The sequence below is a fragment of the Cyprinus carpio genome, chromosome B21 (genome assembly GCF_018340385.1).
Source record: "Cyprinus carpio isolate SPL01 chromosome B21, ASM1834038v1, whole genome shotgun sequence".
NCBI lineage: Eukaryota > Metazoa > Chordata > Actinopteri > Cypriniformes > Cyprinidae > Cyprinus > Cyprinus carpio.
In genome coordinates, this window is record NC_056617.1 from 17464431 (window position 1) to 17482269 (window position 17839).

At 36.7% G+C, this 17839-nt stretch overlaps 1 protein-coding gene across 3 annotated transcripts; it reads right to left on the reverse strand.

Annotated features, from left to right (window-relative positions):
• Nucleotides 1-4258: 4258 nt before the first annotated feature.
• ndfip1l (Nedd4 family interacting protein 1, like) lies at nt 4259-16412 on the reverse strand. Of its 3 annotated transcripts, none has more exons than XM_042747583.1 (9): nt 16206-16412; nt 14308-14395; nt 11716-11846; nt 11538-11588; nt 6486-6573; nt 6123-6247; nt 5772-5838; nt 5445-5550; nt 4259-4854 (listed from the first exon to the last, which is right to left on the reverse strand). In XM_042747583.1, the coding sequence occupies exons 1-8, from the start codon at nt 16233-16235 to the stop codon at nt 5447-5449; spliced, it is 684 nt and encodes a 227-aa protein (XP_042603517.1). In that variant the 5' UTR covers nt 16236-16412; the 3' UTR covers nt 4259-4854; nt 5445-5446. The 3 variants fall into 3 exon arrangements, with proteins under 3 accessions (XP_042603517.1, XP_042603516.1, XP_018928865.1); XM_042747582.1 differs by having other exon boundaries at nt 4259-4844; nt 16206-16411; XM_019073320.2 differs by lacking the exon at nt 11538-11588 and having other exon boundaries at nt 4259-4844; nt 16206-16406.
• Nucleotides 16413-17839: the final 1427 nt, after the last annotated feature.

A 17839-nucleotide genomic window follows, 5' to 3' on the forward strand; every position in this document is an offset into this window, starting at 1 on the left:
CGTGGTATGTAAAAAAAAAAAAAAAAAAAAAAAAAAAATAGGATGGTATTACTATGATACATGTTCTAAAATACATGTTATTACCATGGTACATTTGATGGTAGTGCAAGGTTCCATGGTACTGGATGATTACCATATATCATAGTAATTACATGTAATTTAAAGAATACGTGTAATATGTGTAAAGACTGGTATTACAACAAAACAATGTCTGAAAAACTGCACTGCCATAGAGCATATTAAAAAAATAAAATAATAAAATAAAATCATGGTATTACCATGATTCGTGTGATGGTATCAGATGGTGATAGCATGGATGGTACTAAATGATCACCATATTTACCATCTTATTTACAATAGTATACAAGGAATTTGAAAATAATAATCATAATAACATTTTGTTACCATGGTACATATCCAACAGATATAAGATGGTACTGCCATTGTACATGTGGTACTACCAAGGCTTTTTACTTAATTTTATTTTTGGGAATGCACCATAGACGTACCATGCTTCCATAAAGTATCCTGTTATTATCATCTGATCCCATCACTGAACCCATAATACAGTGGGGGAAATATTTATTTGATCCCCTGCTGATTTTGTAAGTTTGCCCACTTACAAAGAAATGAAGGGTCTGTAATTTTTATGGTAGGTTTATTTTAACGGATAGAGACAAAAAAAAAAATCCGGGAAAAAAACATTATATAAAGGTTAGAAACTGATTTGCATTTCAGTGAGTGAAATAAGTATTTGATCCCCTACCAACCAGCAAGAATTCTGGCTGCCACAGATTGGTTATGTGCCCGTGTGGAACACAGATTAGTCCTGTCACTTTAAGAAGTTAGTCCTAATGTCAGCTCTTTGGGTGTATAAGACATACACACAATCTGTATCTTCCATTCCAACCTCTCCCACCACCATGGGCAAGACCAAAGAGCTGTCAAAGGATGTCAGAGATTGTAGATCTGCACAAGTCTTGAATGGGCCACAAGACCATCAGCAAGAAGCTTGGTGCGAAGGAGACAACTGTTAGTGCGATAATTTGGAATTGGAAGAAATACAAAACAACCATCAGCCGGCCTTTGTCTGGAGCTCTGTGCAAGACCTTGCCTCATGGGGTAAGAATGTTCATGAGAAAGGTGAGGGATCAGCCCTGAACAACTCGGGAGGAGCTTGTTAATGATCTTAAGGCAGTTGGGAACACAGTCACCAAGCAAGACATTGTTAACACACTTCGCTGCAATGGACTGAAATCCTGCAGCGCCCTCAAGGTCCCCCTGGTCCAGAAGAAACATGTACAGGCCCATTTAAAGTTTGCCAAAGAACATCAAAATGATTCAGAGAAGGCTTGGGAGAAAGTGCTGTGGTCAGATGAGATAAAAATTGAGCTCTTTGGCATCAACTCGACTCGCCGTGTTTGGAGGGAGAGAAATGCTGACTTTGACCCCAAGAACACCATCCCTACAGTCAATCACAGAGGTGGAAACATTATGCTCTGGGGATGTTTTTCTGCTAAGGGTACAGGACGACTTCACCGAACAAAGGAGTGGCTCAAGAAGAAGCATATTAAGGTCATGGAGTGGCCGAGCCAGTCTCCAGACCTCAATCCTATAGAAAATCTGAGAAGGGAACTGAAACTTTGAGTTGCCAAATGACAGCCAAGGAACCTTAAGGATTTAGAGAGGATCTGTAAAGAGGAGTGGATCAAAATCCCTCCTGAGATGTGTGCAAACCTGGTGACCAGCTACAAAAAACGCCTTACCTCTGTGCTTGCCAACAAGGGTTTCTGCACCAAGTACTAAGTCATGTTTTTCTTGGGGATCAAATACTTATTTCACTCACTGAGATGCAAATCAGTTTCTAACCTTTATATAATGTGTTTTTTTCTGGATTTTTTGGTTGATATTCTGTCTCTGTCCGTTAAAATAAACCGACCATAAAAATTACAGACTCTTCATTTCTATGTAAGTGGACAAACTTACAAAATCAGCAGGGATCAAATAAATATTTCCCCCACTGTATTATGGGTTTAATGATGGGATCAGATGATAATAACAGGATACTTTATGTAAGCATGGTACGTCTATGGTACATTCCCAAAAATAAAATAAAATAAAATAAAAAACCTCAGTAGCACCACGTGTAGGATGGCAGTACCATCTTATACATGTTGCATATGTACTATGATAATAAAAATTTTTTTTTTTTTTTTTTTTTTTTTTTTATCACCATCTGATACCATCACATAAACCATGGTAATACCATGATTTTATTTTATTATTTTATTTTTAATACGCTCTGTGGCAGTGCAGTTATTCTGACATTGTTTTGTTCTAATACCAGTCTTAAAAAAAAATTCCCCCACTGTATTGCTATGGTACACTCTAAAAAAAAGGTTAATTTTCCATTGCACTATAGTTAACTTGCAAAAAAAATAAATAAATAAATAAATTAATTAATTAATTAAAAATTAACTAAACTTACTTTATATTTTGGCTACTGTATATTTTTTGTTTAGTTTAAGTACTAAGATAAAAACAAAACTACAACTTAATATAAACTAAATAAATATAAAAATGCAATAAAATGAACAAAGTTTTAAAATTAAAACAAAATATTGCTTAAATATCTAAAATATATCACAATAATAACAAATATATATATATAATATATTAAATGTTCACTTAAATAACACTGAAAATGTTCTTCAGATCATTAAAGTTCATACTAGAAAATACATTCTTTGGGGAACCCAAAATGGCTCTTCTATGGCATTCCTGCAAAAACCTCCTTTTAGAACCTATTTTGTAGAATGTATGATCAGATTAACATTAACAAATATCAACTTTAAATAAATAAAACTGCTTTCCCCCCTCATCTGTCACAGTCACACTCCACCTCCCTCCACATTCAAACTGGACTCTTGTCCCCTTCTTGGAAAGCCATCCTGGATATATTTAGGACTCCAGAGCATGAGTGTGTTTGCGTTTGCGGAGATGATTGTCAGTGGTAGGAGAGTGTTAGGTTATTAAATGCTGTGCGCTTCCCCCAGGAAGTCACACCAGAAGGAGGAATGAGAGCTGCTGGTTTCACACATCAAATGGACGGCACAAACAGGCAATAACAGGAGACAGCCTGTGCCTGCTCCTCAAACCCACACTCGCATACACACAACTGCACTGCATTCAGGAGCTATTAGATGGGCAAATATCTTTGTATTCAAAACCCTTCTGCTTAATATTCTACATTCCATAGGATTCATTACTTTCATTTCGCTGACATGATATATTGCCCGTCAATAGGCTCCAGCCGCAACCACAACAGAAATTTGCCCTTGTTGACATGAATATTTTCCCTCTACATCCAACCAATGAAATCAGGTCAGACTAGTTTTATTGGTTCAGCGACTTCAGGAGAGGCTAACAGTTGAAAACAACCCTTCAATAACAGATGATTCTTTCTCAAAGGCTTTTGCTGTTAGAAAATGGTCAATGACAAATAAAGAGTGCAAGAAAACAAAATCAAAAATCTAGTTTAAAACGCAGACAACAAGTGCTTAGAAACGTTTCTTTGTATTCATATTATCCTCATGTGGTTTTAAAAGTATTTTAAACCATTTAAAAAAAATTACGTTTTTTATATTATACTGTATAAAGTTTAACTGCTAATAACTTTAAATGTTTACTCAAATTTCTCATATATACTGCACCCTTACGTCAAAGATACACAAAAAACTTTTCCAGTAAACGTTGGACACCAGAGACGTTTAATAGCAGTATCTTATTTACAAGCAAATGCATGTGCACAGTCACTGGAATTCAACGGGCGACCGCAGAGCTGCACGGAAAACTGAACACAAAAGAGTAACTTCCTGTGTCATGGACGAGACCCAAGGTGACAAGAGCAGACAAGCCACAACAAAATCATGCATGATTAGACAGCGAGAGATCAAACGGGCCCCTATCACGGCCACTGCACAAGGTGGGGGAGAGGCATCCGGCTAAATGTATATTCAAAGGTCGGAAAAATGTGCAGTGCCATCAGCCGCGTTGCATAAAAGGAGAAAAGTTCAACTGCAAATACTGAAAAAGTTGCAAGTACTCAAACATGAGGCCAAATGTTGAGTACAAAGAAACTAATCTGCCAATGCTAGATGCAATTCATGCATCTTTTTAAAAATATTCCATGATTTTAATTTTGCTATTAATAAGCAACTCAAAAAAACTATATGGCCAATAAAACAAACCAAAAATGAAAAGTTAAAACCAGCAACTTTAATTTCATGTCATGTAGGGAGCAAGAGAGAACCAGTAGAAGAGAAGAGAAGAAAAGAAAAGCATCGACTGTTTTAGATTCACTTCATTTCACACTGCCATTCACAAAGAGAAAAGCTCTTCATGAATGGTGACCAGCAGTGACTGGTTGCCTTCTTGTCAAACGTCACTGAAACGCAAGACTTCCCCCTACTGGTTAACAGGGAGTACAGTGCATGCCTTTACTACAAACAAGATCTCATACAGAAGGCTTTTTTAATACATTACAGACTTGAAAAGAGCAAATAGCACTCAACATCAAAGCACTAATGATTTCAGAACAGTTAGCATCCACTACTTTACATCTAGAAACGTAAAAAGAGTATCTTGTTATCTGACACCCAAACTGCATTTTCAAAAGCAGAGGGTGGAAAAAATGCTCTTCCTCCATCGCTCTGGAATTCTGCGGTCTTCCTTTTAGATGAGTAGATAACAGACGGAAGGATTTTTTTTCTTAAATATATTTTCACTGCTCGGTCAACGGCTCAATGCAGGCCCGTGAATGTGTTTTCATTTCCAGCAAGTGACTAGAGTAGATTGAAAAAAAAAAAATAAAAATAAAAAAATAGCATTATTCATGTGTTCACTTTACTGGAATGGACAGTCATTATAATAAACTCTTCCAGAGCTGTTCCAAATTGCACGCTTGCTTCTGAACAATTTTCAGAAGCTTTGTTCATGCCTCATTATTCCATTTCAGTTCATTAAAAAAGCCTGTGAAACCTTTTCAGTTTGTCTCATTTGTTAAACTTTCTATGCTAATACTAATATTTACATGTTAAGAAATACTGCTGGAAATAAAAGCATGAATGAAAGAGGACTTTTTTTTTTTTTGACGATGAGTAATATAATTCATTGGATCCTGAAAAGAGGGTGTTCATAACAACAGGTTGTAGGAAAAGGGCTTTTAATTTAACCTTGCATATATTTTTTAAATATAATTTTTTTAAAACATGAAAAATATATATAGCTGCCTTTAAATTTTAAAAAGGGGTTTCCTCCCAAGGGAATCATCATATGATTATAATCAACTGAAGGCAAACCTCGAGACAATTACATTTTAGAACTTCATTTAATAAACACAATACAGCTTTGCCTTTATATTGAAGAGGCTCAGAAATATCAACCTTTAATAGATGAAGAGAACTCTGGTCCGCGGAAGAGTAGAAACGGAGTCTGCCATTTTTCGGATCTTGGCATAGTTAATAAAGCCTCTGAGGAAGAGCAGGATGCCTGTAGGTCATAAAAACTCATTTCAGTGCTCTTGCTTCAAATGGCCTTTTAACTGGGCCAACAACGTACACATTTTTCATGCATAAGATGTGCTTAAAATTAAGAATGTCATAAACATCAAACTATGTTTTAGAATCTACTTATACTGATCATAAGCCTGTTTTACAAGTGAAACATTTCACTTAGGGCACTTCAGTCCTGTTTTGTGGATTTATACTTACCGAGCACCAGGAACACCCACCACAACCAGTACTGTCCATCAAAATAACCAGGGAAATAAGCAGAAAACTGAGAATGAAAAGAGAGCGGAAGAGTGAGAAAGAGATGCACGGATAAAACACCGATCATGTCCAGGCTTGTAGTGTCATGAAGAAAACACATTACAATGCATTACAGCGTGTTTGAATCATTTAGTCAGATTTGAGCATTTGTGGTGATTACTAATGTGCAGTAATGTGCTTCTGGAATGTTCTCACTAACCCAGCCAAGCCAAAATGGTTAACCAATTGATATGCTATCTAAATAAATTATAATGTGTAAAATTAGCTGCGGATGTCTAGGTGGGAGCGTACCCGTACGATGAGAATCCATTTGATGAGGGACAGACCAAACCCAGATATGGCGCCATAACGCCCCGCTGCTGAGGTTGTAAGGCAGAATGATAGAAAGAAGCCAATCCAGTTGAAGAGGAATGCCACTGAGGAAAAAGAGATTTAAAAACTGAAATATCAGATTTTCTAAAGAATATGTGAACATGACCCTCATCACCATCGTTTTCTTTTTTTAGTTACTTTTTTCCCCTTTCTTTTTTATTTGATTGGTAACATTCATACTTAACTTATGTTTGGAAAGTCCTGCTTGATGGGAAGGAGATAAAGGAACATGGGCATGCAAAAACTGTTTCTGAACCCTCTATCATTCCTGAAAACACTTACTGAAACATGTCAACATGAAAATGCCGTCATTGCCTATCTGCAGCTGGTCAGCATCCTCAAAGTCATCTCTGGCCACAAAGTCATCATCCTGCAGGAAAATATACAGAGACAGAGAGAGGTCCATCAACTCTAAATGTGTAACAGAGACAGAAAGAGGAAAGCAAGGCTAAAATACAACAATCGCAGGGTCGTTTAAAGGGGACATTACATGAGAAATCACATTTTCCATGTGCTTGAGCTACTCCAGTCAAGAGAAGAAAAAGGAAGTGCAGACTTCAGAAGGACCCCAGCATAAGGAACAAGTGGATGGCGCCTGGAGTATTATATGTTTGTTTGGAGCATTTGACTGCATATTATGCAAATGAAGCACAGTAATGGAGAGTTTGCAATGCAACTTTTTGTGGAAAGATGAAGAAGCCAACTGTATTGGATCTGACAGCAGCTGCATCGCAAACCAATACATCATAAACAATTTGACAAACATTGGTTTGTCTGTTAATATTGGTTTTATATGGATACTGTTTTCTTGCAATAGCAAGGGACATTGATACGATTTCCTATGCAATGATGTCAGTCAACAATTACAGTTGCATTTACTGATAAACCCGCTCTTTAAAAACAAATAATTTCAGACAGAGGATCAGAATCATGCTATGACCCCTTTAAATGAGAAAAACAAGAGAATTTGTTAATGGCAGGAGAAGAATGTGACTGGATGCATTGGGCCTCATATAATTAACAGAAACATAAACAAGTAACAATAAAGTAACACTTTAAGAGCAGACTTGGTAGACATGTAGCTTCATGGTTCTTTCACACTTGGTTCGATTGCTTGGTCTGAACTATAGTAGGATTGCTTACCCATCCCCATGCTGTCTATGGATTCGGTTCAATTTTATGGAAAAAGCACATCTGGAAAACAGCAGAGGATGCAGAGTAGAGGTAATACTGCATGACTTACGGCCGTTTCACAATGAGCGCAATGAGTAAAAGTGAGGCGAATCACAGACGAACGGTGCTTTCACACTGAGTGCGAAACGTTTGTTCGCCTTCTGCTAATTCACACTTGCACGCTAGGTGGCGCCGACCAACAATTCATTTTTCCTCAGATATGCATCTCAAATATGGATTTAACATTGTCCGCTGCTCAATATACAGCATTATATTAAAATAAGCAAAGTTTGGTAATGCTTAGTTTTTATAATACTTAGAAGAATGCATCCTAAAATAAATTATTAATGTATTTGCTGACCCGCTTTAAACCATCATCGAGCGCTTGTAATAAATTTCAATTGAGATCTATAGTTGATTTTGATTCTATAATAAGCAGACACATGCACTCTTTGTATGCTTAATAACACTACATTGCTAATATTTGTCAAACATCCTTTATTGCTATAAAAATACCATGAGCTGCATACAACACACATACAGAAAATATATCGTCATAATCAATGTCTATTTGCTTTCACATTTCATGTGTAGAAAAACGTTTCACTCGATTTTTTTTTTACAGGATATTTTAATCCGAGAGATCAGCAACAGCAGCTGCTCTGGGCACGTGATCTTAGCTCAAATCTGATTTGATGGCCTGTTTCATCACGGAGCGATGGGGAAAAAAACCCTCACTTTTTTGCACTGCAAATGATCGCGCCTAATGTGAATAGCCTCATAGGGTTATATTATTTCGATTTAAAAGCGTTATGAATGAATGAAACGCCTTTGTCCGTGTTCACGCCGTCTCAAATCACGCTCACGGAAAGCACTTGAGAAACAGTGTATCTTCTGTGGCTCGGTATGTTTCAACTCATTTTTTATTTTGTCTCGAGTAAGAGACTGTATGACATTCGCATTACATGATTTGACTGATTTTTACGTAGAAAGGGTGACAGCGCATTAAAAGAAATGACATAAGCGGTTTTCATAATTAAACTAAACTTAAATCATCTTTGAGAGCAAGGGGGCCCCCTGGTGTTTCGGGGGCCCTACACAGCTTGCGTCCTTTGCGTATAGGGAGGACTGGCTCTGGCAATGGTTCAACCAGTTAAGATTTTGTTTGCTTTGCTTTAGTTATTCTTTATTTCTTAATTCAGCAATTTAAACTTTTACTTTCAAATGGCAAGCAAACATCTTATATTTTAACTCCTTTTTGCACTTTTTAATTGCACATTGCCTTTCTAAATAAATTCACTATATTTATTTTTACTGCCTTCAAATTACAGATCATTTTGAGGACAACAATGAGCAGGATGTGGAATAACTATTTAGTAAATTATGGAATACTTTTTTTTTTTTTTTTTAAATACAAGTATTATTTTTGATACTGATTCATAACTTTTGTATTTTTCAAGTGATTAAAGAAATAAATAACATACTAGTTTAATTATCAAACTTGTTAGTTGCAGCCCTAATTACACACAATTCAATTTCTGCTGGAGGGAGGCAGATACATGCACTGAAGTTCACATGAACTGTGGCCCAGACCATCTTTTAAAACCAGACTCGAGCACAGCTCACGGGTGCACACCTAAGCTTGGAAAACATTTTATATAAACAAACCGAACTCTGCTATCAAATGAACCTTTTTTTTCCAACTAAAAAACAAGAGAGAAACCAAAATAAGAAAAAACAAGTACTTAAAACAGTGAACATAAAAAGTACCTGGTAGTGTGATTTCTCTGGATTTTTTGCTGACTTTAAAACAACAAAAGCTAAAATTTAGACATCACATGGGTCTCATCCTAACATTTCTGCTAGCATTGGGATTAGGGGTGTCGCGATATACCGGTATTGACGATAACTGTGATATTCAAAGCAACAATTATCGATATCGTGTTAATTTAGTGTGTGACGATATACATGCGATTAGCGATAACCGCAATATTTAAAATGAACAGTTCTCTTATGATAACACCACATGTAAATACTCCATCGCCAGTACCTGGTTGAGCTCCCAGGTGGCAGTATTGTGCCTTAACGCTGACACCTTTCAAATAAGAAGAAGTTGCAGTGCTTGCAGTCGCAGCTACTCCGAGGAGAGCCGTGTTCATCAGAGTAAGTTGTCATTATTTTACTAGTCATAGAATGGGAAACGTTATATTAACCTGTTAACAGCGGTTTTCTGTGTTCATATAGTTAAGTAAAGGGTGATTATTTTAATAAATACTGCATTTTCTTTACTCGTCTTATAACACTTTATTTCTCTGTTCAAATCTATTAACAGTTACACAATTAAAACTGATCTTGGAAAACGGAGCGACCACATTTCTACATTAAACTCTGTATAATGTTAAGTTGGTTGCAGTGCCATGCATTTAATGCCTCATCTGCAGTCATTCTTCAGTAAGGTTCATTAGTTAACATTAATTAATTCCATTAGTTAACATATATAAATAACAAATAATGAACAATATTTCCACAGCATTTATTAATCTTAGTTCATGTTAATTTCAGCATTTACTAATGCATTATTAAAATCACAAGTTGTGTTTGTAAACATTAATGCACTGTGAACTGACATGAACAATGAATGACTCTATTTTTATTAACATTAACAAAGATGAATAAATTATGTAATAAATGTACTGTTCTTTGTTCATTCATGTTAGTTAATACATTAATGTTTACAAATGACATCTTATTGTAAAGGGTTACCATTAATATTTATTCATCATATTGTTAAACTTGACAGTGTTTTCTCTCATTATTTCATAGGAGCTTCAAAGAAGATAGAGAAAGCCAGAGTCTTGTGCCCTGTGTTTATCAGTGTCCTTATGTTCGTTGGGTGAAAAAGAAAAACTCAATAAACAAAGTAAAAAATGATTTGACTGATATCTTTCCTCCCCCCAAGGTTTCCATAGATATCACGATATATCGATATTGTGAATTCTTATGGCCACAATAACCGTGATATGATAAATCTAATATTGTGACAGCCCTAATTGGGATACTATGGAAGAATTGAAGGTGTGATGAAACCTTGCCTAGTGTGTTGGAAGTTTTAAAATGGAAAAGCAAAAAACATTTTCAGAAATGTATATATTTTCAAAACAAACTGGTTTGGGGTTTACCAAACCCTATCAGACACGTTTCATAGGGAGTCTTTAAACAAGACACTTTATTGGGTTCACAGCTGGAAGATAAGCAACAGGATAGTCTTGAGACAAATTTTTAAAAGTTGAAGCAATTTTAGTTTGACAAGCAAGGCGTTTAAAAATGAGAACAAGTCGTAGCTACCAATGATATTTGGCTGTATGTGTGGAGACGAGACAGTTGTGCTATGACGGAGGTAAACGTAAAGATGCAATGTCAAAGAGGTTTAACAGTGCAAACGGTTTAAAGGCGCAAATTTCACACTTGATTCTGATGTGAATCCGAGTGGGGAAATGTTTCACCACATGAACAATTTACATTTTGCAAAACTAAACATGATTGCACATACGATGCAATGCCTATTAAAGCACTGCTTGAAAAAAAATCTCAAACTAATCAGTAATATAAAAAAAATAAATATGGCTAATGAGGTTACAGTATGTTTTCATATTACAATAAAGTCTCAAAAGAATTGACACTTTTTTCTCCACTGCTAGCAGGTTCATGACTGCACTTTCATCAAACATGTTTGAACTTCCTTTAAAAGTTGTTCTGACTGAAAAACTGAATTTAATATATACACATTTTTAAAGATGATTGTACAAAATTACTAAACATTCCACATACATATAACACATTGAAATAGCAAAATATCTCCAGAAAAAAACAATGTTGTGGATACTCTATAGCACATAATTATTATCTCGTCTAAAACCTAAGACACCAGGGGCAACATTTCATGGCCTGAAAGGCACCAAATTAGTGCTGCAATCCAAATGCTAGTAATTGTATCAAGCATGCAATGCTTGTTGTTAATGCTGATATTTTTCTGTTGCATTACAAAAATAAATATACACCTATATTGTAACAGGTTCAAGCCAGAAAAACAGGGCCCTGGGTCTTCCTAGATCATCACCTCCACCACCAGACTTTACAGTCTCACACACTCTGTTATTGTACCTCCAGCTCACAGCGAGTTACATCATCGAATGTGTCCAGACGTTCCCTGTGCTGTATGCAAGCAGCGTGTGGCAGAGAAACAGAGCAGTGAACAGGGGAAACATCACACTGAAACAGCACTTCCTGTGTTTTGTCCCAGAGCTGGTTGGAATTAGTGGCTGAGATCTGCGGTACTTACTTGCCCTGACACCAGTGGGATAGTCGCCTCTGTTTTGTTTCTCTCAGCCTCTTCGTACGATGGTAGAGATGTGGCTACGTTGTAAGATGGGGGCTTGGGAAATGCTGCATCGTCTTTATAATCAAAATATCCTGAGAAGAGTGAAAAAAAAAATATATATATGTTGATTGCTATTTCATAATATGCTTTGAATAAACAAACAAACAAAACAAATGTTGTGCACTATGATTTCCATGATCATAGTGTACAACATTTAAATTCAATATTAAAGCTTTAAAATACAACCCAGAATAAAAGCTGCAAGCAGCGATGAACGGGCCCTCGCACCCTTGCCTCACCGCCAGCGGGTGGCTTTAGTAAAACAGCGAACTGCGAGAAATATGCGTTTAATGTGGTAAATATAAGAGAAATATGTCAAAGTGATTTATATGTGCCAATCTTCCTGCTGTCAGCTGGTGGCGCTATGACTATAACTCAATTTTAGCATGTAGATTTCTTCAGTCCAGCACTTTTATCAAGCCTATGAAATTTGGTGCAGATTGAACATGGAATGTTTGATTTAGTATAAAGCATTAGGTGTCCTATTGCCAACAGGTGGCGCTATGATTATAACTGAATATTGGCCTTAAGATATCTTCAGGCCATGACTCTTTCCAAATATTTGAAGTTTGGTGCAGATTGGACATTGCATGTTTAAGTTAGTGTAAAAGAAACCATTTCTTGTTGCCAGCAGGTGGCGCTATGATTATAGTGGAATATTGACCTTCAGATGTGTTCAGGCCAAGACTCTTTTTCGAACATGTGAAGTTTGGGGAAGATCGGACGTCTTATGCCTGAGTTACAACAACTTCTATTCCCATGGCGAAACATCAAACTTTGTCATGGCGCCATGGCCACACCCTTTAATGAAACCTCAAGATGTTCACAATTTAACATCACAAAGGCCTTTAGATTAGACTGACCAAAAAAAATTATAAAATGTCATAAAATATCTAGGAGTAGTTTGTTACGGCGTAAAACATGTCACTACCTGTTGCCAGCAGGTGGCGCTATAGCGATATCTGAATATTGGCATGTAGATATATTCAGGTCAGGAGTCTTCTCAAACATGTGAAGTTTGGGGCAGATTGGACATTGCATGTCTGAGTTATAGCAACTTCCTTTCTCATGGCGAAACATCGAAATTTGTAAGGCCGCCACAGACACGCCCTTAAACGAAACCTCAAGATCTTCGCAATTTAACATCGCAAAGGCCTTTAGATTACACTGACAAAGTTTGGTGTTGATCTGAATAAATCTCTAAGAGGAGTTCGTTAAAGTACAACCCCTGAAAATGGCAAAAACTACACAAATTTTGCAGAGAAAATTCAAAATAACTGACTTCCTGTTGGGATTCGAATTTCGGAACAAGAGACTTTTTTGTAAGTATTGGTGTGTTACATGTGTGTACCAATTTTTTGTACATGTACGTGAAACGTAGCTCGAGGCGCACTCCGTTGAAAATGTATAGGTGGCGCTATCGAGGCATTTTGCCACACCCAATGGAATATTGGCCTTCAGATGTGTTCAGGCCAGGACTCTTATCGAACATGTGAAGTTTGGGCAAGATCGGACATTTTATGCCTGAGTTACAATAACTTTTATTCCCATGGCGAGACATCGAACTTTGTGACGGCGCCATGGACACGCCCTTTAACGAAAACTCAAGATCTTCACAATTTAACATCGCACAGGCCTTTAGAATAGAGTGACTGAAAAAAAAAAAATTATGTCATAAAATTTCTCGGGGTACTTTGTTACAGTGTAAAATATGTCACTTCCTGTTGCCAGTAGGTGGCGCTATGACTATAACTGAATATGGGCATATCAATCTGTTCAGGTCAGGAGTCTTATCAAACATGTGAAGTTTGTGGCAGATTGGACATTGTATGTCTGAGTTATAGCAACTTCATTTTCCATGGCGAATCATCGAAATTTGTCAGGCCGCCACGGACACGCCCTTCAACGAAAACTCAAGATCTTCGCAATTTAACATCGCAAAGGCCTTTAGATTAGGCATACCAAATTTGGTGTTGATCTGAATAAATCTCTAGGAGGAGTTCGTTAAAATACAAGGCATGCAAATGACAAAAATGATGCAAAATTTGCTCATAAAATTAAAAATAACCGACTTCCTGTTGGGTTTCGGATATTGCTCCAAGAGTCTTTTTTGTAGGTACTGATGCTTTACATATGTGTGCCAATTTTCGTGCATGTACGTGAAACACAGCTCGAGGGCTGTTGATTTTTTTTACGGTAGGTGGCGCTGTCGAGCCATTTTGCCACACCCTCTTCTGAAACCTATATCAGACGTAAATTTTCACCAGGTATGACCCGTGTGCAAAGTTTCAGGACTTTTCGAGCATGTTTAGGCCCTCAAAAATGCGATTCATTTTGGAGAAGAAGAAGAAGAAGAAGAAGAAGAATAATAATAATAATAAACAAAGCAGATACAATAGGGTCCTCACACCATCGGTGCTCGGGCCCTAATAATTAAATGGGAAAACACAGAAAAATAAAAGGATTTTACAGGGCCCTATAAACGCTGCATACCTGCGCTGTCAGCTGCAATGCTACTGTAAGGGGGCGGAGGGTCACTGGCCACCTGAGCTCCCTCCTCCGGCTCCTCTTCACTGGGCAGCTGGTGACACAAGAGAATTCACTGACTGCATGAAATCTTGAACTCTTCCGCCCAAGTTTGACTGTGACATGGTTGCAAATACAACTCTATCAAAGGCAAGTGGAAATATGAGATGATCTGGTACAAGCAAAACCTGATTTTATTGTGTTCAATTACAATACCAGTGGTGTCAGTGTAAATACACACCATCACTAATGTAACTTTCCATAGACTCACTCATCACATGGCCACGCACTAAACACTCGCATCTGTTCCAGAAGTGTTCATCTTCACCATTTCACAAATCAGAAAAAAAAAAAAAAAGGGAATGCTAAACTGCCCTTTATTAATGATGAGCAGACGTATTCACATTACATAAAACAACTTCAATGAAAACCCTATTTAAGTTTTATTCACTAAATGAAAAAGTAAACAGCCACATAAAGGGATGGAATAGGATTACACCATTTTGTAAATACATTACTGTATTAAATCTGACATGCATTTCTAATGGTCAAAACTTTACTTTTACTACATCTACTAAATCTAATACATGCCTTCTGCTCTCTGATGGATATTTTATATTTTTTAAAGCAAAATCCCTTTTAATATAACTCAAAAAAACAATTCTACTTTCATGGTGTGGGACACGTGTCTTATTGGTGTTAAATCTTTCATGAATTTTTGTTTAACATAAGAATAACTTTTATATTGTTAGTAATATTTCAAGGTGAACAGAACTGAACATTTAAGGTAAGTAGTCTGGTTAAAATCTAACTGATTTACATTATAAGCTATAACAATTTCTTACTTTTCAATCATGTAAATAACAACATTTGCACCAAATTGCATATTAGTGCTCAATTTGGGCCTCTGAAAGAAAACTTGTGGTGTATTTTCTTAAAATATAAGCTCCACATTCTCACTAATATTACAGACTATTATTTCAGGTTTTATCTCAAGCATTACAGAATTAATGTACCATGGTTATATACATCAATACCATACATGGTTACATTATTTTCCTGACGTTTTAAACATATTTTATGGTTAACCATGTCTCCAGACATTCACCATTGTAATACCATGGTTTAAGGGACTTTGTGTGCCCAGAATTGTGGTTTTATCATTGTTTTAGCAGGACAGAAACTGCTTTTGAAGTATCTTGGACATTCAATTCTATAGTCACCAGTAGATCAAAGAACCATCTGACATCAGAAGTGTATCTTATAAAGGTTAGTGCAATAACCTTGACCAAACCTAAGATGTCAACGAATAGGATGTTTCTTAAAAAATTTAAATAAAATAAAATAATAATAATAAAACATACTTCTGCCAACATGTCTGCTGTAGTGTACCATTACATTACAATGGCCTCCACTAACGTTAATTCAGTGTTTTAACCAGATATATATTTTTTTTTCAACTTGTCAATTTAATAAACCAGGCCGGTTCTGGCTACATAAACATTTGCTAATCTGCAATATCCCTGCACTGAGTTTACTTTCCTTGCATGGGTAACTTACTGTAAAAGAGTTACGTAATTTATATTGTATGAATGAAAACTTTGACGTAAGCAAGAAACAACTGCATTAGCAAGCGTTTTTAAATGACGGACTGGTTTAACGCTATATGTTTACAGACGAGCGCAATTTAAGTGTTATGCAATGCCGTTATCATTTAAATGGACGTGTTTTTCCATTTCAAAACATTGCGGCCCGCATCCTGTCAGAGCCTCGGTGTTTCCCGACAACTCTCCCCGCCGTGGAGGCGTCTGCCTCCGGTCTGCTTTACTAAACAACCGTGCCGAGTTACAGTGCCGTTCACTCACCTGCTGATATCTCCCACTTGGCTCAGCCATCCTCAGCGAGCTTAAGAAGATAACGAGGACCAGTACAGACACAACTCACACAGCAAACTGTCTAAATAAAATGATATATATCTAGTTTAAGGCAAAGGCACAGCCCTCATCAGATCAGATTTGTCTCGGAGCTTCCTATGATGTCAGCGAGACAGCTGTGAACTTCAGCGCTCTCACAGGACGACACGAGCACTACATTTACACCAACCAGCTATGCATTTCCTACATTATAAACACGGTATATTATATTACACAAACATTGGCTTAAGAAGTCGCTTTGTTATATAAATAAACGTGCCTTGACCTAAGCATTTTCATACTACTGCAAAGGTGCTTAAATGTCTTGTATGTATGCGCCTTTAACAGTCAATCTTTATTGATTTCATGCATAATTTTGATTAAGATGTTTTTAAGTAGGCCTTGTTGCTAAAATTATTTTGTTAAAAACTCCATCTATAGCCTACACAGGCCTACAAAGTGCAACTGTTCAGTGGAACTAAAATGCTGTTTATTTACAAGAGAGAATCTACGAAAGAGAGCAAAACTGATGTGTCAGTAACACTAAGAATAAGGTCCAGTTAGTTAATGTTAGTTAATAAAAAACAATATCCACTCCCATTGGTGCTTTTTATTGGCAGTCTTTCCTGATTTGCCCTGTTTAGTAATTCTGGTCCCTAGTCTGTGTATATTTTAAAAAAGCATCATGGATCTACAGATCGGGGTAGTTTTGAATGTGACAGAACACAGACTTCCTTCAGCACTTTATGTGTTTTAGAGCCGTGGAAGAAAATATGCAGAAACTCATAGTCTAAGCTCTGCATACTTGACATGTGAGTGATATTAATGCGTGACATGACAGATACCTGATACCTGATGAGCTCTTCATTGGCTTCCAGTTCACAGGATTCATTTTAAAATGCTCCTATTTGTGTATCAGTGTTTACACAACATGCCTTGTCACCGATCTGCATCCTCACAGCTCTTCCAGAGACTTAAGATCGGGTATTCAAAACCTACTCATGGTTCCCTGCACAAGGCTGAAACGCAGATGGAGCCTTTTGGGACCTGGATTGTGGAACAGCCTCAGTTGAGTTGCTCCTTCCCTATCTGTTTTTAAATCTCTCATGTAAAAACACCTGTTTTCTTCAGCTTTCAAAAGATGCTGATGCTCTCATTTTTTTATGCTATTTCCTGTTTTGATTATGTGACTTTGAACAGCATTCTGTCCTGTGACTCTATTTAAATGTGCTTTATAAATAAAAGAACTAGATAATAATATGTAATGGGTGAAACAGGGACTTCTGGGAAGGTCCATGAATTTAACATTGTTTTACAGTGAAACTAATAATGCAATGTTAAAACATTTTTCACCTTAGTTTATTTACTCCATGTAGATTTCCAAAGAAAAGTGCAATTGTATGTCATCTTTTTTCCCACAAGAGGTCAACGGAGACACTCAATGCCTCAATGCATGATCTCTTATGATGGTTAGATACTAATGTAAAAAACGACATGTTTATGAAAAATCCAAGAACTTAGAAGTAAATAAATCAATCAATAAATAAGAATTTGGGAGAGGACGAGGGTTTAAAATTAAGTGCATG